Consider the following 26,781-nt stretch of genomic DNA (forward strand, 5'->3'; position numbering starts at 1 on the left):
CCTACCTTGGCCGTTATGTTTCTTCTGTTTTCATCTGTTGCTTGCACTGCAGGTAATCCAATGTAATCCGATTGAGAAAAACACAGAAATTATAGGTAAACACACTCACACTGCACTGTATAATATCGCAAAAATTGAAGAATTTCTTAAGTCCCGAAAATTGCTGAAGAAATTAGTAAATTCAGAAGTTATTGACGGATTTTCTCCAAATTTTGAAACTTCCACTTCCTGGGGCTTGAGTTGAAGAATGTCGTTTATTCCAGAATGCTACGCCAATTAGGGGCTTAATTAGCAGGCTGATTAGTATTACTCCAGTACCTCTTGTTTACCTTTGTAGACTGGTTTCAATTCGAGGACGACGGGGGGTAGATGACATCCGGTTGACCGTCGGAGTGGGAAAAGGTCAGAGTTCACCAAATTAAAACGTGGTAAATCATATAAAAATTAATTTCGCGAATTCTAATTATCTCACTGCTATGAAATTACCCTCAAAATACTCGTGAAGATGTGGAGCGTCTAGCAGTATGAAAATCCAGGCTCATCGATGAAAGGTGACTGCTGGGCGGGCGATCAAATACGCGTTGTAAGGCTTACTTGGGTATTCGAAGCGTAGATGAAGCAATTAATCTGTAATTAATTAAACGGTGGACCAATCTTGAAAATTTTGCATCGATGTGCTCCTTAAGATGTTGGCTATCCCCTGCAGGTGATTTTAGCTAGATGCGCTGCGTATTTCCGCGAATGCTGGGGTAGAAAACGGAGCAACAAAGGAACGACCTTCACACACGCCGTCAACCTCACAACCTTTTTTTTTTTTTTTAAGTCTGTATACTATTTGTCACTTAAGGATGACCAGTAAATTTAATGTAGTTAAATAGCAGATATTTGCGGTAATTGGGAGACGAGATAATTAATTATTGCTGCTAATTAAAAAATTAAAGAACAAAAGGCCTACCTTGGCCGTTATGTTTCTTCTGTTTTCATCTGTTGCTTGCACTGCAGGTAATCCAATGTAATCCGATTGAGAAAAACACAGAAATTATAGGTAAACACACTCACACTGCACTGTATAATATCGCAAAAATTGAAGAATTTCTTAAGTCCCGAAAATTGCTGAAGAAATTAGTAAATTCAGAAGTTATTGACGGATTTTCTCCAAATTTTGAAACTTCCACTTCCTGGGGCTTGAGTTGAAGAATGTCGTTTATTCCAGAATGCTACGCCAATTAGGGGCTTAATTAGCAGGCTGATTAGTATTACTCCAGTACCTCTTGTTTACCTTTGTAGACTGGTTTCAATTCGAGGACGACGGGGGGTAGATGACATCCGGTTGACCGTCGGAGTGGGAAAAGGTCAGAGTTCACCAAATTAAAACGTGGTAAATCATATAAAAATTAATTTCGCGACTTCTAATTATCTCACTGCAATGAAATTACCCTCAAAATACTCGTGAAGATGTGGAGCGTCTAGCAGTATGAAAACCTAGGCTCATCGATGAAAGGTGACTGCTGGGCGGGCGATCAAATACGCGTTGTAAGGCTTACTTGGGTATTCGAAGCGTAGATGAAGCAATTAATCTGTAATTAATTAAACGGTAGACCAATCTTGAAAATTTTGCATCGATGTGCTCCTTAAGATGTTGGCTATCCACTGCAGGTGATTTTAGCTAGATGCGCTGCGTATTTCCGCGAATGCTGGGATAGAAAACGGAGGAACAAAGGAACGACCTTCACACACGCCGTCAACCTCACAACCTTTTTTTTTTTTTTTTTTTTTTTTTTAAGTCTGTATACTATTTGTCACTTAAGGATGACCAGTAAATTTAATGTAGTTAAATAGCAGATATTTGCGGTAATTGGGAGACGAGATAATTAATTATTGCTGCTAATTAAAAAATTAAAGAACAAAAGGCCTACCTTGGCCGTTATGTTTCTTCTGTTTTCATCTGTTGCTTGCACTGCAGGTAATCCAATGTAATCCGATTGAGAAAAACACAGAAATTATAGGTAAACACACTCACACTGCACTGTATAATATCGCAAAAATTGAAGAATTTCTTAAGTCCCGAAAATTGCTGAAGAAATTAGTAAATTCAGAAGTTATTGACGGATTTTCTCCAAATTTTGAAACTTCCACTTCCTGGGGCTTGAGTTGAAGAATGTCGTTTATTCCAGAATGCTACGCCAATTAGGGGCTTAATTAGCAGGCTGATTAGTATTACTCCAGTACCTCTTGTTTACCTTTGTAGACTGGTTTCAATTCGAGGACGACGGGGGGTAGATGACATCCGGTTGACCGTCGGAGTGAGAAAAGGTCAGAGTTCACCAAATTAAAACGTGGTAAATCATATAAAAATTAATTTCGCGACTTCTAATTATCTCACTGCTATGAAATTACCCTCAAAATACTCGTGAAGATGTGGAGCGTCTAGCAATATGAAAATCCAGGCTCATCGATGAAAGGTGACTGCTGGGCGGGCGATCAAATACGCGTTGTAAGGCTTACTTGGGTATTCGAAGCGTAGATGAAGCAATTAATCTGTAATTAATTAAACGGTGGACCAATCTTGAAAATTTTGCATCGATGTGCTCCTTAAGATGTTGGCTATCCACTGCAGGTGATTTTAGCTAGATGCGCTGCGTATTTCCGCGAATGCTGGGATAGAAAACGGAGGAACAAAGGAACGAACTTCACACACGCCGTCAACCTCACAACCTTTTTTTTTTTTTTTTTTTTTTTTTAAGTCTGTATACTATTTGTCACTTAAGGATGACCAGTAAATTTAATGTAGTTAAATAGCAGATATTTGCGGTAATTGGGAGACGAGATAATTAATTATTGCTGCTAATTAAAAAATTAAAGAACAAAAGGCCTACCTTGGCCGTTATGTTTCTTCTGTTTTCATCTGTTGCTTGCACTGCAGGTAATCCAATGTAATCCGATTGAGAAAAACACAGAAATTATAGGTAAACACACTCACACTGCACTGTATAATATCGCAAAAATTGAAGAATTTCTTAAGTCCCGAAAATTGCTGAAGAAATTAGTAAATTCAGAAGTTATTGACGGATTTTCTCCAAATTTTGAAACTTCCACTTCCTGGGGCTTGAGTTGAAGAATGTCGTTTATTCCAGAATGCTACGCCAATTAGGGGCTTAATTAGCAGGCTGATTAGTATTACTCCAGTACCTCTTGTTTACCTTTGTAGACTGGTTTCAATTCGAGGACGACGGGGGGTAGATGACATCCGGTTGACCGTCGGAGTGAGAAAAGGTCAGAGTTCACCAAATTAAAACGTGGTAAATCATATAAAAATTAATTTCGCGACTTCTAATTATCTCACTGCTATGAAATTACCCTCAAAATACTCGTGAAGATGTGGAGCGTCTAGCAATATGAAAATCCAGGCTCATCGATGAAAGGTGACTGCTGGGCGGGCGATCAAATACGCGTTGTAAGGCTTACTTGGGTATTCGAAGCGTAGATGAAGCAATTAATCTGTAATTAATTAAACGGTGGACCAATCTTGAAAATTTTGCATCGATGTGCTCCTTAAGATGTTGGCTATCCACTGCAGGTGATTTTAGCTAGATGCGCTGCGTATTTCCGCGAATGCTGGGATAGAAAACGGAGGAACAAAGGAACGAACTTCACACACGCCGTCAACCTCACAACCTTTTTTTTTTTTTTTTTTTTTTTTTTTAAGTCTGTATACTATTTGTCACTTAAGGATGACCAGTAAATTTAATGTAGTTAAATAGCAGATATTTGCGGTAATTGGGAGACGAGATAATTAATTATTGCTGCTAATTAAAAAATTAAAGAACAAAAGGCCTACCTTGGCCGTTATGTTTCTTCTGTTTTCATCTGTTGCTTGCACTGTAGGTAATCCAATGTAATCCGATTGAGAAAAACACAGAAATTATAGGTAAACACACTCACACTGCACTGTATAATATCGCAAAAATTGAAGAATTTCTTAAGTCCCGAAAATTGCTGAAGAAATTAGTAAATTCAGAAGTTATTGACGGATTTTCTCCAAATTTTGAAACTTCCACTTCCTGGGGCTTGAGTTGAAGAATGTCGTTTATTCCAGAATGCTACGCCAATTAGGGGCTTAATTAGCAGGCTGATTAGTATTACTCCAGTACCTCTTGTTTACCTTTGTAGACTGGTTTCAATTCGAGGACGACGGGGGGTAGATGACATCCGGTTGACCGTCGGAGTGGGAAAAGGTCAGAGTTCACCAAATTAAAACGTGGTAAATCATATAAAAATTAATTTCGCGACTTCTAATTATCTCACTGCTATGAAATTACCCTCAAAATACTCGTGAAGATGTGGAGCGTCTAGCAGTATGAAAATCCAGGCTCATCGATGAAAGGTGGCTGCTGGGCGGGCGATCAAATACGCGTTGTAAGGCTTCCTTGGGTATTCGAAGCGTAGATGAAGCAATTAATCTGTAATTAATTAAACGGTGGACCAATCTTGAATATTTTGCATCGATGTGCTCCTTAAGATGTTGGCTATCCACTGCAGGTGATTTTAGCTAGATGCGCTGCGTATTTCCGCGAATGCTGGGGTAGCAAACGGAGCAACAAAGGAACGACCTTCACACACGCCGTCAACCTCACAACCTTTTTTTTTTTTTTTTTTTTTTTTTAAGTCTGTATACTATTTGTCACTTAAGGATGACCAGTAAATTTAATGTAGTTAAATAGCAGATATTTGCGGTAATTGGGAGACGAGATAATTAATTATTGCTGCTAATTAAAAAATTAAAGAACAAAAGGCCTACCTTGGCCGTTATGTTTCTTCTGTTTTCATCTGTTGCTTGCACTGCAGGTAATCCAATGTAATCCGATTGAGAAAAACACAGAAATTATAGGTAAACACACTCACACTGCACTGTATAATATCGCAAAAATTGAAGAATTTCTTAAGTCCCGAAAATTGCTGAAGAAATTAGTAAATTCAGAAGTTATTGACGGATTTTCTCCAAATTTTGAAACTTCCACTTCCTGGGGCTTGAGTTGAAGAATGTCGTTTATTCCAGAATGCTACGCCAATTAGGGGCTTAATTAGCAGGCTGATTAGTATTACTCCAGTACCTCTTGTTTACCTTTGTAGACTGGTTTCAGTTCGAGGACGACGGGGGGTAGATGACATCCGGTTGACCGTCGGAGTGGGAAAAGGTCAGAGTTCACCAAATTAAAACGTGGTAAATCATATAAAAATTAATTTCGCGACTTCTAATTATCTCACTGCTATGAAATTACCCTCAAAATACTCGTGAAGATGTGGAGCGTCTAGCAGTATGAAAATCCAGGCTCATCGATGAAAGGTGACTGCTGGGCGGGCGATCAAATACGCGTTGTAAGGCTTACTTGGGTATTCGAAGCGTAGATGAAGCAATTAATCTGTAATTAATTAAACGGTGGACCAATCTTGAAAATTTTGCATCGATGTGCTCCTTAAGATGTTGGCTATCCACTGCAGGTGATTTTAGCTAGATGCGCTGCGTATTTCCGCGAATGCTGGGGTAGAAAACGGAGCAACAAAGGAACGACCTTCACACACGCCGTCAACCTCACAACCTTTTTTTTTTTTTTTTTTAAGTCTGTATACTATTTGTCACTTAAGGATGACCAGTAAATTTAATGTAGTTAAATAGCAGATATTTGCGGTAATTGGGAGACGAGATAATTAATTATTGCTGCTAATTAAAAAATTAAAGAACAAAAGGCCTACCTTGGCCGTTATGTATCTTCTGTTTTCATCTGTTGCTTGCACTGCAGGTAATCCAATGTAATCCGATTGAGAAAAACACAGAAATTATAGGTAAACACACTCACACTGCACTGTATAATATCGCAAAAATTGAAGAATTTCTTAAGTCCCGAAAATTGCTGAAGAAATTAGTAAATTCAGAAGTTATTGACGGATTTTCTCCAAATTTTGAAACTTCCACTTCCTGGGGCTTGAGTTGAAGAATGTCGTTTATTCCAGAATGCTACGCCAATTAGGGGCTTAATTAGCAGGCTGATTAGTATTACTCCAGTACCTCTTGTTTACCTTTGTAGACTGGTTTCAATTCGAGGACGACGGGGGGTAGATGACATCCGGTTGACCGTCGGAGTGAGAAAAGGTCAGAGTTCACCAAATTAAAACGTGGTAAATCATATAAAAATTAATTTCGCGACTTCTAATTATCTCACTGCTATGAAATTACCCTCAAAATACTCGTGAAGATGTGGAGCGTCTAGCAGTATGAAAATCCAGGCTCATCGATGAAAGGTGACTGCTGGGCGGGCGATCAAATACGCGTTGTAAGGCTTACTTGGGTATTCGAAGCGTAGATGAAGCAATTAATCTGTAATTAATTAAACGGTAGACCAATCTTGAAAATTTTGCATCGATGTGCTCCTTAAGATGTTGGCTATCCACTGCAGGTGATTTTAGCTAGATGCGCTGCGTATTTCCGCGAATGCTGGGATAGAAAACGGAGGAACAAAGGAACGACCTTCACACACGCCGTCAACCTCACAACCTTTTTTTTTTTTTTTTTTTTTTTTTTAAGTCTGTATACTATTTGTCACTTAAGGATGACCAGTAAATTTAATGTAGTTAAATAGCAGATATTTGCGGTAATTGGGAGACGAGATAATTAATTATTGCTGCTAATTAAAAAATTAAAGAACAAAAGGCCTACCTTGGCCGTTATGTTTCTTCTGTTTTCATCTGTTGCTTGCACTGCAGGTAATCCAATGTAATCCGATTGAGAAAAACACAGAAATTATAGGTAAACACACTCACACTGCACTGTATAATATCGCAAAAATTGAAGAATTTCTTAAGTCCCGAAAATTGCTGAAGAAATTAGTAAATTCAGAAGTTATTGACGGATTTTCTCCAAATTTTGAAACTTCCACTTCCTGGGGCTTGAGTTGAAGAATGTCGTTTATTCCAGAATGCTACGCCAATAAGGGGCTTAATTAGCAGGCTGATTAGTATTACTCCAGTACCTCTTGTTTACCTTTGTAGACTGGTTTCAATTCGAGGACGACGGGGGGTAGATGACATCCGGTTGACCGTCGGAGTGGGAAAAGGTCAGAGTTCACCAAATTAAAACGTGGTAAATCATATAAAAATTAATTTCGCGACTTCTAATTATCTCACTGCTATGAAATTACCCTCAAAATACTCGTGAAGATGTGGAGCGTCTAGCAGTATGAAAATCCAGGCTCATCGATGAAAGGTGACTCTGGGCGGGCGATCAAATACGCGTTGTAAGGCTTACTTGGGTATTCGAAGCGTAGATGAAGCAATTAATCTGTAATTAATTAAACGGTGGACCAATCTTGAAAATTTTGCATCGATGTGCTCCTTAAGATGTTGGCTATCCACTGCAGGTGATTTTACCTAGATGCGCTGCGTATTTCCGCGAATGCTGGGGTAGAAAACGGAGCAACAAAGGAACGACCTTCACACACGCCGTCAACCTCACAACCTTTTTTTTTTTTTTTTTTTTTTAAGTCTGTATACTATTTGTCACTTAAGGATGACCAGTAAATTTAATGTAGTTAAATAGCAGATATTTGCGGTAATTGGGAGACGAGATAATTAATTATTGCTGCTAATTAAAAAATTAAAGAACAAAAGGCCTACCTTGGCCGTTATGTTTCTTCTGTTTTCATCTGTTGCTTGCACTGCAGGTAATCCAATGTAATCCGATTGAGAAAAACACAGAAATTATAGGTAAACACACTCACACTGCACTGTATAATATCGCAAAAATTGAAGAATTTCTTAAGTCCCGAAAATTGCTGAAGAAATTAGTAAATTCAGAAGTTATTGACGGATTTTCTCCAAATTTTGAAACTTCCACTTCCTGGGGCTTGAGTTGAAGAATGTCGTTTATTCCAGAATGCTACGCCAATTAGGGGCTTAATTAGCAGGCTGATTAGTATTACTCCAGTACCTCTTGTTTACCTTTGTAGACTGGTTTCAATTCGAGGACGACGGGGGGTAGATGACATCCGGTTGACCGTCGGAGTGGGAAAAGGTCAGAGTTCACCAAATTAAAACGTGGTAAATCATATAAAAATTAATTTCGCGACTTCTAATTATCTCACTGCTATGAAATTACCCTCAAAATACTCGTGAAGATGTGGAGCGTCTAGCAGTATGAAAATCCAGGCTCATCGATGAAAGGTGACTGCTGGGCGGGCGATCAAATACGCGTTGTAAGGCTTACTTGGGTATTCGAAGCGTAGATGAAGCAATTAATCTGTAATTAATTAAACGGTGGACCAATCTTGAAAATTTTGCATCGATGTGCTCCTTAAGATGTTGGCTATCCACTGCAGGTGATTTTAGCTAGATGCGCTGCGTATTTCCGCGAATGCTGGGGTAGAAAACGGAGCAACAAAGGAACGACCTTCACACACGCCGTCAACCTCACAACCTTTTTTTTTTTTTTTTTTTTTAAGTCTGTATACTATTTGTCACTTAAGGATGACCAGTAAATTTAATGTAGTTAAATAGCAGATATTTGCGGTAATTGGGAGACGAGATAATTAATTATTGCTGCTAATTAAAAAATTAAAGAACAAAAGGCCTACCTTGGCCGTTATGTTTCTTCTGTTTTCATCTGTTGCTTGCACTGCAGGTAATCCAATGTAATCCGATTGAGAAAAACACAGAAATTATAGGTAAACACACTCACACTGCACTGTATAATATCGCAAAAATTGAAGAATTTCTTAAGTCCCGAAAATTGCTGAAGAAATTAGTAAATTCAGAAGTTATTGACGGATTTTCTCCAAATTTTGAAACTTCCACTTCCTGGGGCTTGAGTTGAAGAATGTCGTTTATTCCAGAATGCTACGCCAATTAGGGGCTTAATTAGCAGGCTGATTAGTATTACTCCAGTACCTCTTGTTTACCTTTGTAGACTGGTTTCAATTCGAGGACGACGGGGGGTAGATGACATCCGGTTGACCGTCGGAGTGGGAAAAGGTCAGAGTTCACCAAATTAAAACGTGGTAAATCATATAAAAATTAATTTCGCGACTTCTAATTATCTCACTGCTATGAAATTACCCTCAAAATACTCGTGAAGATGTGGAGCGTCTAGCAGTATGAAAATCCAGGCTCATCGATGAAAGGTGACTGCTGGGCGGGCGATCAAATACGCGTTGTAAGGCTTACTTGGGTATTCGAAGCGTAGATGAAGCAATTAATCTGTAATTAATTAAACGGTGGACCAATCTTGAAAATTTTGCATCGATGTGCTCCTTAAGATGTTGGCTATCCACTGCAGGTGATTTTAGCTAGATGCGCTGCGTATTTCCGCGAATGCTGGGGTAGAAAACGGAGCAACAAAGGAACGACCTTCACACACGCCGTCAACCTCACAACCTTTTTTTTTTTTTTTTTTTAAGTCTGTATACTATTTGTCACTTAAGGATGACCAGTAAATTTAATGTAGTTAAATAGCAGATATTTGCGGTAATTGGGAGACGAGATAATTAATTATTGCTGCTAATTAAAAAATTAAAGAACAAAAGGCCTACCTTGGCCGTTATGTTTCTTCTGTTTTCATCTGTTGCTTGCACTGCAGGTAATCCAATGTAATCCGATTGAGAAAAACACAGAAATTATAGGTAAACACACTCACACTGCACTGTATAATATCGCAAAAATTGAAGAATTTCTTAAGTCCCGAAAATTGCTGAAGAAATTAGTAAATTCAGAAGTTATTGACGGATTTTCTCCAAATTTTGAAACTTCCACTTCCTGGGGCTTGAGTTGAAGAATGTCGTTTATTCCAGAATGCTACGCCAATTAGGGGCTTAATTAGCAGGCTGATTAGTATTACTCCAGTACCTCTTGTTTACCTTTGTAGACTGGTTTCAATTCGAGGACGACGGGGGGTAGATGACATCCGGTTGACCGTCGGAGTGGGAAAAGGTCAGAGTTCACCAAATTAAAACGTGGTAAATCATATAAAAATTAATTTCGCGACTTCTAATTATCTCACTGCTATGAAATTACCCTCAAAATACTCGTGAAGATGTGGAGCGTCTAGCAGTATGAAAATCCAGGCTCATCGATGAAAGGTGACTCTGGGCGGGCGATCAAATACGCGTTGTAAGGCTTACTTGGGTATTCGAAGCGTAGATGAAGCAATTAATCTGTAATTAATTAAACGGTGGACCAATCTTGAAAATTTTGCATCGATGTGCTCCTTAAGATGTTGGCTATCCACTGCAGGTGATTTTACCTAGATGCGCTGCGTATTTCCGCGAATGCTGGGGTAGAAAACGGAGCAACAAAGGAACGACCTTCACACACGCCGTCAACCTCACAACCTTTTTTTTTTTTTTTTTTTAAGTCTGTATACTATTTGTCACTTAAGGTTGACCAGTAAATTTAATGTAGTTAAATAGCAGATATTTGCGGTAATTGGGAGACGAGATAATTAATTATTGCTGCTAATTAAAAAATTAAAGAACAAAAGGCCTACCTTGGCCGTTATGTTTCTTCTGTTTTCATCTGTTGCTTGCACTGCAGGTAATCCAATGTAATCCGATTGAGAAAAACACAGAAATTATAGGTAAACACACTCACACTGCACTGTATAATATCGCAAAAATTGAAGAATTTCTTAAGTCCCGAAAATTGCTGAAGAAATTAGTAAATTCAGAAGTTATTGACGGATTTTCTCCAAATTTTGAAACTTCCACTTCCTGGGGCTTGAGTTGAAGAATGTCGTTTATTCCAGAATGCTACGCCAATTAGGGGCTTAATTAGCAGGCTGATTAGTATTACTCCAGTACCTCTTGTTTACCTTTGTAGACTGGTTTCAATTCGAGGACGACGGGGGGTAGATGACATCCGGTTGACCGTCGGAGTGGGAAAAGGTCAGAGTTCACCAAATTAAAACGTGGTAAATCATATAAAAATTAATTTCGCGACTTCTAATTATCTCACTGCTATGACATTACCCTCAAAATACTCGTGAAGATGTGGAGCGTCTAGCAGTATGAAAATCCAGGCTCATCGATGAAAGGTGACTGCTGGGCGGGCGATCAAATACGCGTTGTAAGGCTTACTTGGGTATTCGAAGCGTAGATGAAGCAATTAATCTGTAATTAATTAAACGGTGGACCAATCTTGAAAATTTTGCATCGATGTGCTCCTTAAGATGTTGGCTATCCACTGCAGGTGATTTTAGCTAGATGCGCTGCGTATTTCCGCGAATGCTGGGGTAGAAAACGGAGCAACAAAGGAACGACCTTCACACACGCCGTCAACCTCACAACCTTTTTTTTTTTTTTTTTTTTAAGTCTGTATACTATTTGTCACTTAAGGATGACCAGTAAATTTAATGTAGTTAAATAGCAGATATTTGCGGTAATTGGGAGACGAGATAATTAATTATTGCTGCTAATTAAAAAATTAAAGAACAAAAGGCCTACCTTGGCCGTTATGTTTCTTCTGTTTTCATCTGTTGCTTGCACTGCAGGTAATCCAATGTAATCCGATTGAGAAAAACACAGAAATTATAGGTAAACACACTCACACTGCACTGTATAATATCGCAAAAATTGAAGAATTTCTTAAGTCCCGAAAATTGCTGAAGAAATTAGTAAATTCAGAAGTTATTGACGGATTTTCTCCAAATTTTGAAACTTCCACTTCCTGGGGCTTGAGTTGAAGAATGTCGTTTATTCCAGAATGCTACGCCAATTAGGGGCTTAATTAGCAGGCTGATTAGTATTACTCCAGTACCTCTTGTTTACCTTTGTAGACTGGTTTCAATTCGAGGACGACGGGGGGTAGATGACATCCGGTTGACCGTCGGAGTGGGAAAAGGTCAGAGTTCACCAAATTAAAACGTGGTAAATCATATAAAAATTAATTTCGCGACTTCTAATTATCTCACTGCTATGAAATTACCCTCAAAATACTCGTGAAGATGTGGAGCGTCTAGCAGTATGAAAATCCAGGCTCATCGATGAAAGGTGACTGCTGGGCGGGCGATCAAATACGCGTTGTAAGGCTTACTTGGGTATTCGAAGCGTAGATGAAGCAATTAATCTGTAATTAATTAAACGGTGGACCAATCTTGAAAATTTTGCATCGATGTGCTCCTTAAGATGTTGGCTATCCACTGCAGGTGATTTTACCTAGATGCGCTGCGTATTTCCGCGAATGCTGGGGTAGAAAACGGAGCAACAAAGGAACGACCTTCACACACGCCGTCAACCTCACAACCTTTTTTTTTTTTTTTTTTTTAAGTCTGTATACTATTTGTCACTTAAGGATGACCAGTAAATTTAATGTAGTTAAATAGCAGATATTTGCGGTAATTGGGAGACGAGATAATTAATTATTGCTGCTAATTAAAAAATTAAAGAACAAAAGGCCTACCTTGGCCGTTATGTTTCTTCTGTTTTCATCTGTTGCTTGCACTGCAGGTAATCCAATGTAATCCGATTGAGAAAAACACAGAAATTATAGGTAAACACACTCACACTGCACTGTATAATATCGCAAAAATTGAAGAATTTCTTAAGTCCCGAAAATTGCTGAAGAAATTAGTAAATTCAGAAGTTATTGACGGATTTTCTCCAAATTTTGAAACTTCCACTTCCTGGGGCTTGAGTTGAAGAATGTCGTTTATTCCAGAATGCTACGCCAATTAGGGGCTTAATTAGCAGGCTGATTAGTATTACTCCAGTACCTCTTGTTTACCTTTGTAGACTGGTTTCAATTCGAGGACGACGGGGGGTAGATGACATCCGGTTGACCGTCGGAGTGAGAAAAGGTCAGAGTTCACCAAATTAAAACGTGGTAAATCATATAAAAATTAATTTCGCGACTTCTAATTATCTCACTGCTATGAAATTACCCTCAAAATACTCGTGAAGATGTGGAGCGTCTAGCAGTATGAAAATCCAGGCTCATCGATGAAAGGTGACTGCTGGGCGGGCGATCAAATACGCGTTGTAAGGCTTACTTGGGTATTCGAAGCGTAGATGAAGCAATTAATCTGTAATTAATTAAACGGTGGACCAATCTTGAAAATTTTGCATCGATGTGCTCCTTAAGATGTTGGCTATCCACTGCAGGTGATTTTACCTAGATGCGCTGCGTATTTCCGCGAATGCTGGGGTAGAAAACGGAGCAACAAAGGAACGACCTTCACACACGCCGTCAACCTCACAACCTTTTTTTTTTTTTTTTTTTTAAGTCTGTATACTATTTGTCACTTAAGGATGACCAGTAAATTTAATGTAGTTAAATAGCAGATATTTGCGGTAATTGGGAGACGAGATAATTAATTATTGCTGCTAATTAAAAAATTAAAGAACAAAAGGCCTACCTTGGCCGTTATGTTTCTTCTGTTTTCATCTGTTGCTTGCACTGCAGGTAATCCAATGTAATCCGATTGAGAAAAACACAGAAATTATAGGTAAACACACTCACACTGCACTGTATAATATCGCAAAAATTGAAGAATTTCTTAAGTCCCGAAAATTGCTGAAGAAATTAGTAAATTCAGAAGTTATTGACGGATTTTCTCCAAATTTTGAAACTTCCACTTCCTGGGGCTTGAGTTGAAGAATGTCGTTTATTCCAGAATGCTACGCCAATTAGGGGCTTAATTAGCAGGCTGATTAGTATTACTCCAGTACCTCTTGTTTACCTTTGTAGACTGGTTTCAATTCGAGGACGACGGGGGGTAGATGACATCCGGTTGACCGTCGGAGTGAGAAAAGGTCAGAGTTCACCAAATTAAAACGTGGTAAATCATATAAAAATTAATTTCGCGACTTCTAATTATCTCACTGCTATGAAATTACCCTCAAAATACTCGTGAAGATGTGGAGCGTCTAGCAGTATGAAAATCCAGGCTCATCGATGAAAGGTGACTGCTGGGCGGGCGATCAAATACGCGTTGTAAGGCTTACTTGGGTATTCGAAGCGTAGATGAAGCAATTAATCTGTAATTAATTAAACGGTGGACCAATCTTGAAAATTTTGCATCGATGTGCTCCTTAAGATGTTGGCTATCCACTGCAGGTGATTTTAGCTAGATGCGCTGCGTATTTCCGCGAATGCTGGGGTAGAAAACGGAGCAACAAAGGAACGACCTTCACACACGCCGTCAACCTCACAACCTCTTTTTTTTTTTTTTTTTTTTTTATACAAATGCTTACTTTTTTATAAAGGCACATTTTATTATAGCTTTTCATTTAATATTAATAATACAATTTTTCGAAATTGCATACCATAAATATGAATTTCCTGTTTCATTTCATATGATATAATTCTAAGAATACAGCTAGACTTTTCATATCGATTATCTCTAAGGGCGACCAGTATATTTAATTAAACGTCAGTATTGATACGTATGATATTAGTCTGTAAAACGACGGGTCTAAGACTTTTCACCGTCGCCATTTTTTACCGTGGCTGTTTCGCCCGTCGGGACCTTTCGCCGTCAAGACAAATTTTTTCTTTACTTGCCTGTATTTTATCTTACCGTATTATACTCGTATTAAATTTATTTAGTTTAAGAATTCTGTTTACCTTTTACTTTTTGTATACTTAATAAAGATTGCTTTAAATATATAATTATTTAAAAGTATGAGATATAAAGAAATTGAACACAGTTAGTTGGAAAATTAGGTCAGTATAAAGTGAACTGGGGCTTTCTTTCTTTCTTTCCACCGACAGCGAGGCAGCCGGTCCACTGGGTAGTTAGCATATCGGCCAGGTAGCCCCGCTGACGGAAATAACTTGAACAAAAGACACACTTATAAATACATATTGTTCTCAAGACGAGTGCTGGGGGCAGTGCCAGAAGTTATATTATCGATTTTAAAATTATGCGGGTACAATATTGACATGATTCGTCAAAATTTTAATTGGCTAATTCAGAGAAACCACACAAAAACATTTTATATACAACATTACACAAAAACATTTTATATAATAAGTTAAATTAAATTATTAAACTAAACATAGTTTGAATCAATTTTATATATTACGGCAAGATGGTACAGTCGCGTAAAGAAAAATAGGTCTTGACGGCGAAACGGCCCGACGGCGAAACGGCCACGCCGAAATGGCCACGGCGAATAGTACACTTCCCAAAACGACCGCTGTATAACCCAATAAGGACAATCAAATATGTTTTAAGCCGATCCCAACATACTTTCTAATTTGACTCTCGAATTTAACTATTCTGTGTACTAAAGCAAGAAGTTGCAATTTGAGCATTCTCGCATTTTCTCTGTTTTATTCGTCATGATAATTTTGCAACTTTCATGCTAGTCTTAATTCAAGTGAAATGATTTCTTTCTTTGCTGAAAATCTATTATTTCAATAGGAATTATTGCAAATTCATTTTTAAGTGTTTTTTTAACTGGCGGATAACTTGAAGTGCGCCTCTTTCCTAATAGAAATAATTTCTTTATTTTTCAGAGGACTTCAAAATACCTTTCTGTGATGAAGATAATTTTATCCTTTGCTATCTGAGAACAAAAAAATTCGATGCTAAGAAAGCTGCAGAACTTTTCCGCCGGGGAATACAGTTCATTGATTCTCACAGAAGTTTATTTGACAGAGTGGACTCAGCTGTGGTTCGACAATTTCTGCAAGCCAATATAGCTGGTTTTCTTCCTTACAGAGATAGCAAAGAAAGAGCCATTGCTTACATCAGAGCTGGTAATATTTATTAATACTGAAAGAAAAATTAGCTTACATTAAATAATATCTAGCAGAAAGATGTCCAACTAGCGTGCAGTAAACTGAACCACAATTATTGTTATTACTGCTCTCGGATATGATTTTAAACATATGATGGCCATCAACAGAACTTGTTGAAAATATCAGTTGTATCATTCAAAATTTACTTCAGTGAAAATGTTTTGCTTCTCTTGGACTCCCGTAGAATTTTCATAAATCTGTAATATGACTTGAGCCTTAAAATATGAGGAGATTACCATATTTTACTGAAAAATTATTTAAAATAGTACTTTAAATTATTTACGTTTACAGTCTTATATTTTGTACCGGTGTTGTTTTACCTGCAATACTGTTAAAAATAGTTTGAAATACATTATCTAGAAATCATACAGGTTTGTTACTTCAGGACGTATTCAGAAACGTAGATAAAACAAAACATTGGTTAAAAGTTCTTAAATGTGTTTTATGAAAGTCTTGAGTTTATATCTAAAGCTCCTGAAATTTATGTTACTAATCAAATTCAAGTAAATACGTTAAGTACCGCATACACAATGGAATAAGTTCTTCTAAATGTGTACGGAAAAAATCGTTCCTTTTTTAACTCTTCGTAAAATTTTATGTTTCGAAAAATAAATGTAATATTCTTAAATTCTTCGTAAATAAACGTTTTTTTTTTTTTAAATTTTGTTTCATTTAATTTTATTTTTGCTTTCATTCGTAAGGGGAAAGTTTCCAATTATGTGAACGAAAAACTCTTGACACTAATCAAATTGAAGTAAAAATTTAGCTATTCAATGAATTAGTGTAGAACTAAAGTCTTTCCTATAGAAAATTTACAATACATTATTTTAGATTGATAGAGTTCTGCTTCAGTTTTTATTTGCGAAAGAAGTATTTTCGTTTTGTGTCTTTCGTAAGAGTAAGCACACTTTTTTTGGAAAGTCTTCTATGAAAAGCATCCTTCCCGAGGCACATAAGCTTAAAGCGCAAATATACACTGAAATACATATAAGCACGCCGTAGTTTAAAGCGCTGTATTAAGCATAGAATTTTAATACCATTACCAGTTCTAAGAGGGCTTTCCTAAGTTCTAAATGTGAAAATTCTACTGTGACAGAAATATTTAACATAAGTGATGCAGTATATATGTAATCTACATGTAATATATTTTCTCCAAAGATTAAAAAGGTAACCCAAAAGAAGCAATAAATTTACTCATTTTCTCTATTCAACATTTCATAGTTTTCAGAGGAATTTATCAGATTCAAGGATGCCTAACTCTATTCTATGTTTATATTTATTTTGTAAGGAATTTATTATCACAATAGCTTTCTTTCTCTTAAGTAGAGTGTCGAATTTCCTAAATTAATCTACTTAACTAAGTATCACTCATTGTTGAGAATTCAGTCTATCTACTTTATATTATTATTTAATAATATGTAATTTAATCCTGGTTCATTCATTTCTGCGGAAATTAGTAGATATTGTCATTTGTTATTATGATTTTATTCAGTTGTACTGTATGATTTAAATTGCAATAAATAACATAAATTATCTTCAAATAAGTAGCCAAATTAAATTTTCACATATTTTCCCCCTACGAATGCACACTTTGATTTCTTTTAGTTGATGAACTCTTGTGTCCTCTTTAATAGAATCTTGGGATCCTGAGGAAATCTCTGCCGAAGATACCATTTTTGGAGGGATAGTGACCTTACGTTCGGCTATGGAAAATCCAGTTAATCAAGTGGCAGGATTTGTTGCCATATTAGATCTGAAAAATTTAAAGTTGGAACAGGTGTTAGCCATAAGCAGTTGGCTCATATTAGGAACACAAGCTATGCAGGTAAATTTTTTTCTTGTACTAAATTTCTGATTCTGTTATGAGTTTAAATGAAGTAGGATGTTAGAATATAATCTAAATTTTTAACTCAATGAAATTACTTGTCTTGTCATATAGTATTTTAGCACATATTATAATAACATATCAGCTACAACATTACAAATTCAAAAATGATGGTCTTGTTTTAATATCGTACTTTGATTCGTGAAGTTCATGTGTTTAACATTGAAATGTCATATTTTTCTATTTTGAAATATTATTGACAGAAAACATAACAGTGCAATACACAGTTATGGTTTTTGTATTGAATTAACTATTTTTAAATAGAATTAATTAAAATTGTTTATATTACTGTGCAATGCAGCACGAGACTTATTTGAAGAGAAAGCTACGCCAGAAAAATTAAAAATACAGGAGCACGGGCATTTAATAAATAGATATCTTGTACTAATTCAAAAGTCAAAAAACAAAAATCAGCGTTATATTTTCAAAATTTTCACAGGACTAGTTTCGATGGCTTACAGCTGAGGATGGTGGTTAGGTAAAACCATCGAAACTAGTCCTGTGAAAATTTTGAAAATATAACGCTGATTTCTGTTGTTTGACTTTTGAATTAGTATTTGTTCGGCGTGTTATTGTGTCTTAATTATTGTGTCTTAATTAAATATCTTGTAATTGTACGCTTTTGCTTTTAGAGAAGAATCGAGAAAATGCCAGACTGTGTTCTTGTGTGATATAAAAAAGCTTATAAAAGGAGGAAAACTTCTCAATTCAATAGTTGTTTTATGAGTTGTTCTAGAAAACTGTTGTTGTTTACTGTAGCGAATTCACGGCGAGATTGGATTAGCTTTCTCTACGTTTCTCTGTTTTGAATTAACATTTTTAGTAGTTTAAAAGATAATTACTGTGAGATATTGGGATACTGTACGAATATGTGAGGAAATTTAAGCATTTTGTTTTATTTGTTGTAATAACAATAAATTTTATTCATTTTTCATCGCACTTGTTCATTCAATTCATGACGAACCCGTACTCACGCCACAATACCAATTTTCAAATGAAATCGATCATAAAAAATGCAAATTTAAAACTCATTTACATTACGCTACTATTTCTTTTAAAGTAGTAGCGAAAATTACCTTTACGAATAGAATATTTAATATATTTTCTGAAACTTTATTCACAGTTTTTAGTTCAATTCATATTAATTTAAGTTAAATGTCTAGCAGAATGCATTTGCATGATGTTTTTTAAGTGTTCCAAAGTCTGCATAAATTTCCTAAATTTATATAATTTGAGTTGATTGTATAATGGATCGCGTGGGCAAGGGGCTTAAATTGTAAGAGAGGATTCGCAAAAATATTTTGTAGAGGTTATTTTAAGTTTCCTACCGTTATTTTAAATTTTAAACATGCTTTACTGTCTATTCTTTTTTCCCACCTACTATTCCCTACCAGAATAAGTTTTTAGTATTGCGTCGCATGTAAATGAGGCAGAAAGAATATTTTAAGGAATAATATAAATGAGGCAGAAAGAATATTACGGTTTCGCTTACTTCAGCAGAAAAGCTTGGGAGAAACCTTGATGGCGCATGTTTGCCGTCAGGCTACTTCGTTGTTTAAAGCTAACTATGCTCAGCCGTATCGTACTTGGCTGCTGATATTCGCCGGTGAGTTTAATTTAAAGCTAACTACATTAGATAATTTTTGTACAGCTTCAGCTAAGTTCAGTTTAGTTTAGCATTAGATTAGTTTCTTGTTTTCTTATCTTGAGTTAAAGGCCAAGGGGAGGCCCTTTTTTATAAGCCCGATAAAGAGGCCATCTGTCTTCTTAGTTTGAGTTAATAAAGAATTAATTAATAAAGGTTTTATTAACTCTTCTGTTCATTTACATACTTGGACTCAGCGTATACATAAGTAAGCATAGACAAAGTAGTTAGAAACATTACAATTTATTTCAAAGTTTCGCTGGTACAAATTCTGTGTTATATCGACAGTAACGTTCGCAATAAATATAGAAAATTCATGAGACCTTTTATTTATCAGGAAGATTATTATTCAGTACGTCCTCCAGCGAACCATTTAGTACCAATTTCGGAGATATCCTGATTGTGACCCATACTGTCAATATGACCCAGCCCTTTTTCATAGTGCAGAACTCGAGTTACGTATTTTTACGTTACACCTTTCATTTTAAGCAACAAATGTTTAGAATAATTACCAAGAAAAGGAAATTTCGTTCGTATCTTTCTTAAATGGTTAGGTAAAGCATAAATTTGTATTTAATTCTTGGTAATTATTTATTGAACAACACACTCGTTTGTGTTTCTCTCTAGACCTAACTCTAGACATTTTGTGTTTCACATTTTCTCTACATACTAGAACGAAATAATGAAGGTTTCTTTCACTTGCTACTTTCATCGTCAAGTAAATAGTTAAATAGTGTCCGTTACATTAACCAGAAACATAATCAGGAAGAATTGTAATTACTGTAACTGGTAAAGTGAAGAATTCTGTTTTATATTCTTGAATAATGAACGTGTTTGAAAAACACAATATTATGCATAAATAATATTGTGTACATAAGTAATACTTGCGCAGACTAATGACGACCGCCTTTTCACTCAGCGAGCAAATCTGTTAAACCACATTTCGTAATTTTCTCCAAAATTTAGATAATAGAACAAGTTTGTAGTTGTCAAGTTCTCACTTTTGCAACTTGATGAATAAGAATCTCAGTAAAGTGCCCCAGTTGTTTGACCTAGTTTCTTTCCTTTATATTAAATTGAAGAGAAAAGAATATTTTTTCATATGTTTTCTTAATGGGTTTTCGTTTTTGATGTAGTGTAAGATTAACGTCATCACAATATTTCATCATTTCATCCGCAAGATTGTAAAACGCGATGTAGTGCCAGTTGTGCTTAGACAGGTAAAATAATGTAATTATTTTATAATTATTTTATTGGAGCGTCTTTCGTATACTTATTTTAGAATTCAAAGTATTAATAACAAATAATAATGAAATGTAATAAAGCTATGAAAGCTTAAATATAAATATTTTGGTATAGATAAATCGGTTGAATTTTAATATATCCTATAAGTATTTAATCTCACAACAACGTTTGAAAATTCAATGAATTTTCCTCTAAAAAATGTAAAAACTGTGAAACGTAAAAATTGTAAAAAAATTTAAAATGTACATTTAGCGATATGCATTTTGAAAAATATCTTTCTTCTTCAAAGAGGATATTTTATTACTTTCGCTATTAAAAGATGACATATTTATTTACAACTATTTAATTTTCTTTGTCTTTAAATTTGTTGGTGTAACAATTAAATTTGCAGAATTTTCGCTGAAACATTAATTTTAATTTAAATTATTGATCTTGAAATTTTGTTTCAATACTGAAAAGCTTCATTTTCTTTTTAATGCTTTCGTTTCTTGACATGAAATTGGCGGAGGATCATGCTCTGGCGACAGCAGATTTTTTGATATACTGTTAGATGTGTGGAGAAATATGTTTGAATTTTTGGAGTTTATTGCTGCGCCTATTTTTTTTTCTTCGCATTTTAATGTAAGTCAATATTAAAGTTCTTCAAATGGGAAAAATTGTTTCAATTATGAAAGAAATTTAAAATTATAATTTATTGAACATTCATGGAAATAACTGGTATTCTCTAAAATTCAGAAAAGCCTTTATGTTCTCGAAAATAGTCGAAAAAATTATACAAGATTCGTAAAAAACAGCACATGTTAATTTAAATGAAAAAACTGCATTAGTATTGTTGTCTTGTCGATGAAATTTCATGGAAGAATGCTTGCCAGAGTCTCAAGGAGGTTGGATTTCTGCTTTCACCCCAATTTTCAGGGAGAGCAGCACCTCCCTTCTCCACTTCCATCAAACCACACGAGAGGACCTTCGGCTCGTCATGTATTTAGAGTGGCCCCATGCTGCAAAGACACTATACATTTACAACCATTCATGCCTTCTCCGGTATTCGAACCCGGGCTCTTCGGAACTGCAGTAGGCTCTCGTAAACACTATACCGTCTGGGCGGCACTGCACTATCTTTACGCATATAAAATTGCGCGTTCTCTTATGATCGAAAAAAGAACTTAAAACTCATATATTATAGTCTTTTAAAAAACGTGTGGAATTTTGAAAAATGGCATTTGTTTATATCAAGTATCATCTTCGCTTATTCCCAAAATTATTTTACCTGGAACTACGGCAATCAATAACGCTTCACAGAGCTATAATGCCTTTGATAGTAAAACGATGCAGCAAATTTGCACAAACACTGGGATCTTCTATGTCATTGATTGGGCACGAAGACCTGTTACAGTTAAACGAAAATGCTACTTGTATTTGAAAATTTTTTTCGCATTCATTAAATGCATCGTTATTTGATTACATGTATTAAAGCTTACAAATTTACAATATATCCAGAAATATTCATATCCTTTGCGTCTAAGACGCGTAAAAAATTCGTAAAATGCGATACTTAAAATATTAAATAATCTGTCTTAGCGGATGACATGATACAGGCTCCAGAACGTAGCCCGGTTCTGTTTGTAATAGGTGAAGAAGTTGATAGCAATTATAGTTAGCATTTCGAAGCTGATAAATTCGGAGTGCAATATGCGCTCCAGATTGCAGGCGAAAAACCGTTAAGTCCGATGAATTTAGAGGTTGAATACTCGCCGCATAAGCGCCGAGGAAACCAGATGTAAACAGCTGAGTGGGCGAAGTATGATGTCAGGAGTCGAAAGTTTCTGAAATGCTGAAAGTAAGGAGTTAACAAAAAGTACCTCTGGATTGGAGGGAAGGGGAAAGAATTCTACAGAATTGCGTGTCAAATTAAATTTAGAAAAAGGTAGTAACTATTAGGCCAAATAATAACGAAAATGTGGTTTGAATAATAAATAGAACAGTAAGTTTATGCATATTATAAAAAACATATTTTCTTAATGTAGGGTTTGCAATATATTAAGAAAAGGTTTTTTTATTAAAATAAAATTCCTTTATCAAATTAAAGTGCATGTGCAGTGTTCCTTTGTTAAATTAAAGAACGCAATTGTAGTCGAATTTTTTTAATGTCTCTGTGCATTAAACTTAATATCATCATATTTCTCTTCCCACTGATACGGATAAAAAGAATTTTATCTTATTTTTAGAGAGCTGTGTAAGAAATGCAAGAGAATTTTTTTTTTTTTTTATTCCTTAAAATCTGAGAGTACAAGAGCATTTTCATTTGTAGATTTTTACTTTTATAATGCAAGCTGCATACTAAACGTTTTGCAGTACATGAATTTTGAAAGAATAAGAGTTTATTCAATAAAAGATTAATACAGCGTAATTTGTCGACTAAGATGTTATTTGCTATAGCAGCTTCCAGCGCTATTTTATTCACATTTATTCGTAATCTATTTAATGACTTTGAAACTACTAATTTATTTTAAAATATGACTTTTTTTTTTATTCTAGCGTTGCTGTCCTTGTATAGTCAAAGAAATTCATCTGATAAATATGCCACCTATTTTTAAAGTAGGCTGGAAACTGGTGAAACCTCTTCTGAGTGAAAAGATTCGAAAAAGAGTAAGTTATATTCATTTGAGTCTAAAATGCAAATGAATGCTGTGTCGAAAGGCTTAATGTGAATCATGGGTTGCTTATCCTTCGAATGGTAATCACGGAAAGGAAAAAAAAAGGGGGTGGAAAAAAAGAAAAACTTGGATGCTTTTTGTAAACCACCGTTCAGCATTGCAGAAAAACAATACCCACACCTGATATCACTTTATAATTTTTGTTCGTGCATTAGTAATAGACAAATATCGAAATTTTCTTGATATACATTTGGAATTTTGTTTGCATTCTGTTATACAATATCCAATACCCATTAGGTGAAAGCATTTCTTTATTTTAAGCTGTGTATCGATTACACGATAGGCAGATAGAGGCATTCCAACCAGCAAAATAATTTTAATTAATTTAATCGTGTTTAATCCTTATATTTAATAACAGCTATACTGAAACAATAACTTTATATTTATAGAGGAGATAACTGCTTTCATACTAACTTCGGTTTATAATAGGCCTGAAAAAGATTCCAATAAAACCTTCAGTCATCCAAGTTCTTCTTTAACTAATAGCTACTTATTAAATCTTCTCACACATTGATCACTAGCATAAATAACCTTCATTTGTATCAAACAGTAGAACTGATGAGAAATCAAACACTTAAGTACCCTAATTGCTATATAATTAATTTTGACTCGAACTTTTTTGCGGATTTAGTTCATAATTTAGAGCAGGGGTTCCCAACCCTATGCCCGCGGGCACTGTGGCGCTCGCAAATCGTTTAACGTGTGCCCGCCGCTGTGTGATCACAATATATAATTTTTTTTAAAGTTTCCAATAAAATTCTATGTGAAAGTTGTCTCATTTTTAACGAAATAGAAATTGTGTTCAACACGGGTTCCATCACAAAGTGAAATGCAACCGATCTTTTTTTTTATGTTGCATGTATTAAAAACTCTATCCAACTATAAATTCACTTTGAAAACATGAATGGTGCCTGCTCTCCAACAGGTACTCTAGAGTCTAGAATGTGCTCTTAGGGACAAAAATTTTGGCTTTATTCTTGCGTTTTTTTTGGAGAAAACGAAGAAAATTTTGAGTTCACATCCTTAACGGTATTTATGAGGAATTTTAGTAAATTGAAATAGCGATCAAAAGCATAATCCAAAATAAAAGCGAGAAACCTCAGATATTTTTACTTTATTTCTATCAGCAACAGAAATCAGTATTTTAAGTCCCTCTAGTTAAAAAACAATTGTTTTAAAATTAAAGACAACTTTTTCAGCCTATGATATTTTACTTTTAAATTTGCAGAAATTTATTTGAATTAAGATAAGGAATAGGGAAGGCAAAAAATAGTTTCGGCTTCACATAGCCTTAAATGCTTTACGTATACCCATTTTCATGTTTTCATTCTTGATGAAATGGTATAAACATTCATAACTAGCTGATATAGTTTAAAATTTGCTTATTGAAGCATAGACCGCCAATTAATATAAATCACTTGTTTAATTTTTTATCATCACAACTACGTTTATACTTTCAGCATTTTCAAAATCAGTTCATCCTTGATACACTTTGTCATATTTTAATTCTCTTATTCATGATATTTCTATTTGATCTAAAAGATTAACACCAAAGCACTTCTCTAACACATTCAAGATGAAAGAAACGCTTGTAAAATGTTTTTATAAAGTAATATTGCTGTACTGCAACTTAATAGTTTTAAAAATAAATTTCTTATTCGTTAATTATATTTATTTATTTAGAGTAATTGCTTATCCAGATAATATTTAAAATCAATAATCTTTCTGAAGGAATTAAAAGAGCACACTTAAATTTCGGAATATATTTTAACCGAAGAAATAGTCTTACGGAAAATTTCTTCAAAAGTCTTAGAATATTTAACTTCTTAAAAAATTTAAATGTTGATTGATGCAATTTACTTTATTGTAAAACAAATGCTATTTTTCCATTACAGATAATGTTTCATAAAAGCACTGACTGGAATAGTCTTCATAATCTTATATCGCCAAAGATTCTGCCATCAGAGTTGGGGGGTATATTGGGACCCTTTAGCAATCAGCACTGGATACAAGACATTGATTCCATTGAACGCCAATATTATGAACGACTACAAACATGTTCACCATTGAAACAAAAAAACATGTTTAAGAAGTAACAGTTTATTTATATTATTTATTCTTTCAAGGAGCTGAATGTCTTGATTTTTTGTTGACATTAATTTATGTAATTTTAGATACTCAGGTGATTTCAGTTTATAAACATGGCATTACCTTTTTAGAACGATAATTCGTTATACATGTATGTATATGCTGATCGTTTTTAAGCTCAGGTATAATAAAAGGTTTTCTGAAAAAAAAATTAGAAACTCGAAATTGAAGGTGAATATCCGATTTCCATTACCTACTGGGCTCCCAAAAAAGATAGCTAGTAAGAAAATTAACTAACAGAAATTGAACATTTTCTTTCATTTCCCCTAAGCACTCTATGAACACAGATAGGTTAAGATAGGTCACAAATTATGTTTATTAATTTAGGGATATCTATTTTCTCCAGGGATGACTAGTTAAGCCTAATATATAGTGTCCTATGAAATCTATAAAACAAATTTAGACGTAAATTTAATGTTTAAAAAAATTGTAAATTGACGTTTTGTTAACCGAGAATTAAAACTTAACCGAGAAAAAAACTTATATTTTCAATATGCATTCCGCTGAAATTTTTTATTGGGTAAGTTAATAAGCTTCTAACTCTTCAGTTTCATGTGAATGGCACTAAAATCATACATAATCTAGAAATTTAAAGATACGGGTAATGGAATTTATGTTTTTAAAGCTTAAGTTTTACTTTTCTTAGCGCACATTTAGAAATTTAAAAACAGTAGTAAAATAATTTTGAGAAAGTTATTGCCTGGATATATATAAAATATGCATGTACATATATATGTAATTTGTTTACAAATATTAAAGGTTGTTAAATGTGTTGAAGAAAGATTTCTCAATTCCAAAATTATATGTAAAGTTCGTTATGCAGAATCTGAGGGTTTTAAACAATGCATTTGATATGTGGCTTCTGATCATTCTAGAGCATGTTGTTGTTGTTATTATTTTGTACTGAATATTTGGCTCAACAAATGTTTTTTATATTGTATATTTTTCTGAGTTTTTAATGATCATTATTTATTTACGCATCAGTTGTTTTTAGTTTGTAAAAAAACATTTTGAATGATTTCACAAACATTTTTACCCATTTAGTTTTTGTTCAAAATACATTGCAAATTTTGTTCTTAATATTTTTAAATGTTATCTTTTAGTCCCAATAAAACTTGATTTTTTTTCTGATTTATTCTATCATTTACAATATATCACATTCCATAAATATTTCACATTAAATATTATTAAAACTTGCAAAAGCAAAATTGTATGATTATTAATACTAAGTTGCAATTAATATCTGGATAAATGTAGTTATCGGATGTATTAACCAAGTATTATAATCTATTGATATTTTTTAATCCAACTAGATATCACTGTATTGAAGATTTTTCTATTATTAATTAAGCAGT

General features: G+C 34.7%; 1 protein-coding gene across 2 annotated transcripts in view; it reads left to right on the forward strand.

Moving 5' to 3' along the window:
- Positions 1 to 26,557, forward strand: part of LOC118206074 (clavesin-2-like) — a 311,563-nt gene extending 285,006 nt beyond the window's left edge. For both annotated transcript variants that reach the window (XM_085823573.1, XM_085823572.1), the window contains exons 3-6: positions 15,505 to 15,747; positions 17,424 to 17,614; positions 23,100 to 23,210; positions 25,174 to 26,557. In XM_085823573.1, coding sequence (XP_085679699.1) covers positions 15,505 to 15,747; positions 17,424 to 17,614; positions 23,100 to 23,210; positions 25,174 to 25,374 — 746 coding nt within the window. In that variant the 3' untranslated portion in view covers positions 25,375 to 26,557. The remainder of the gene's footprint in view (positions 1 to 15,504; positions 15,748 to 17,423; positions 17,615 to 23,099; positions 23,211 to 25,173) is intronic.
- The last annotated feature ends 224 nt before the right edge of the window (positions 26,558 to 26,781 follow it).

The sequence above is a fragment of the Stegodyphus dumicola genome, chromosome 9, assembly GCF_044657685.1.
Source record: "Stegodyphus dumicola isolate Sdum_Otavi_A_Nest chromosome 9, ASM4465768v1".
Taxonomy (NCBI): Eukaryota; Metazoa; Arthropoda; class Arachnida; order Araneae; family Eresidae; genus Stegodyphus; species Stegodyphus dumicola.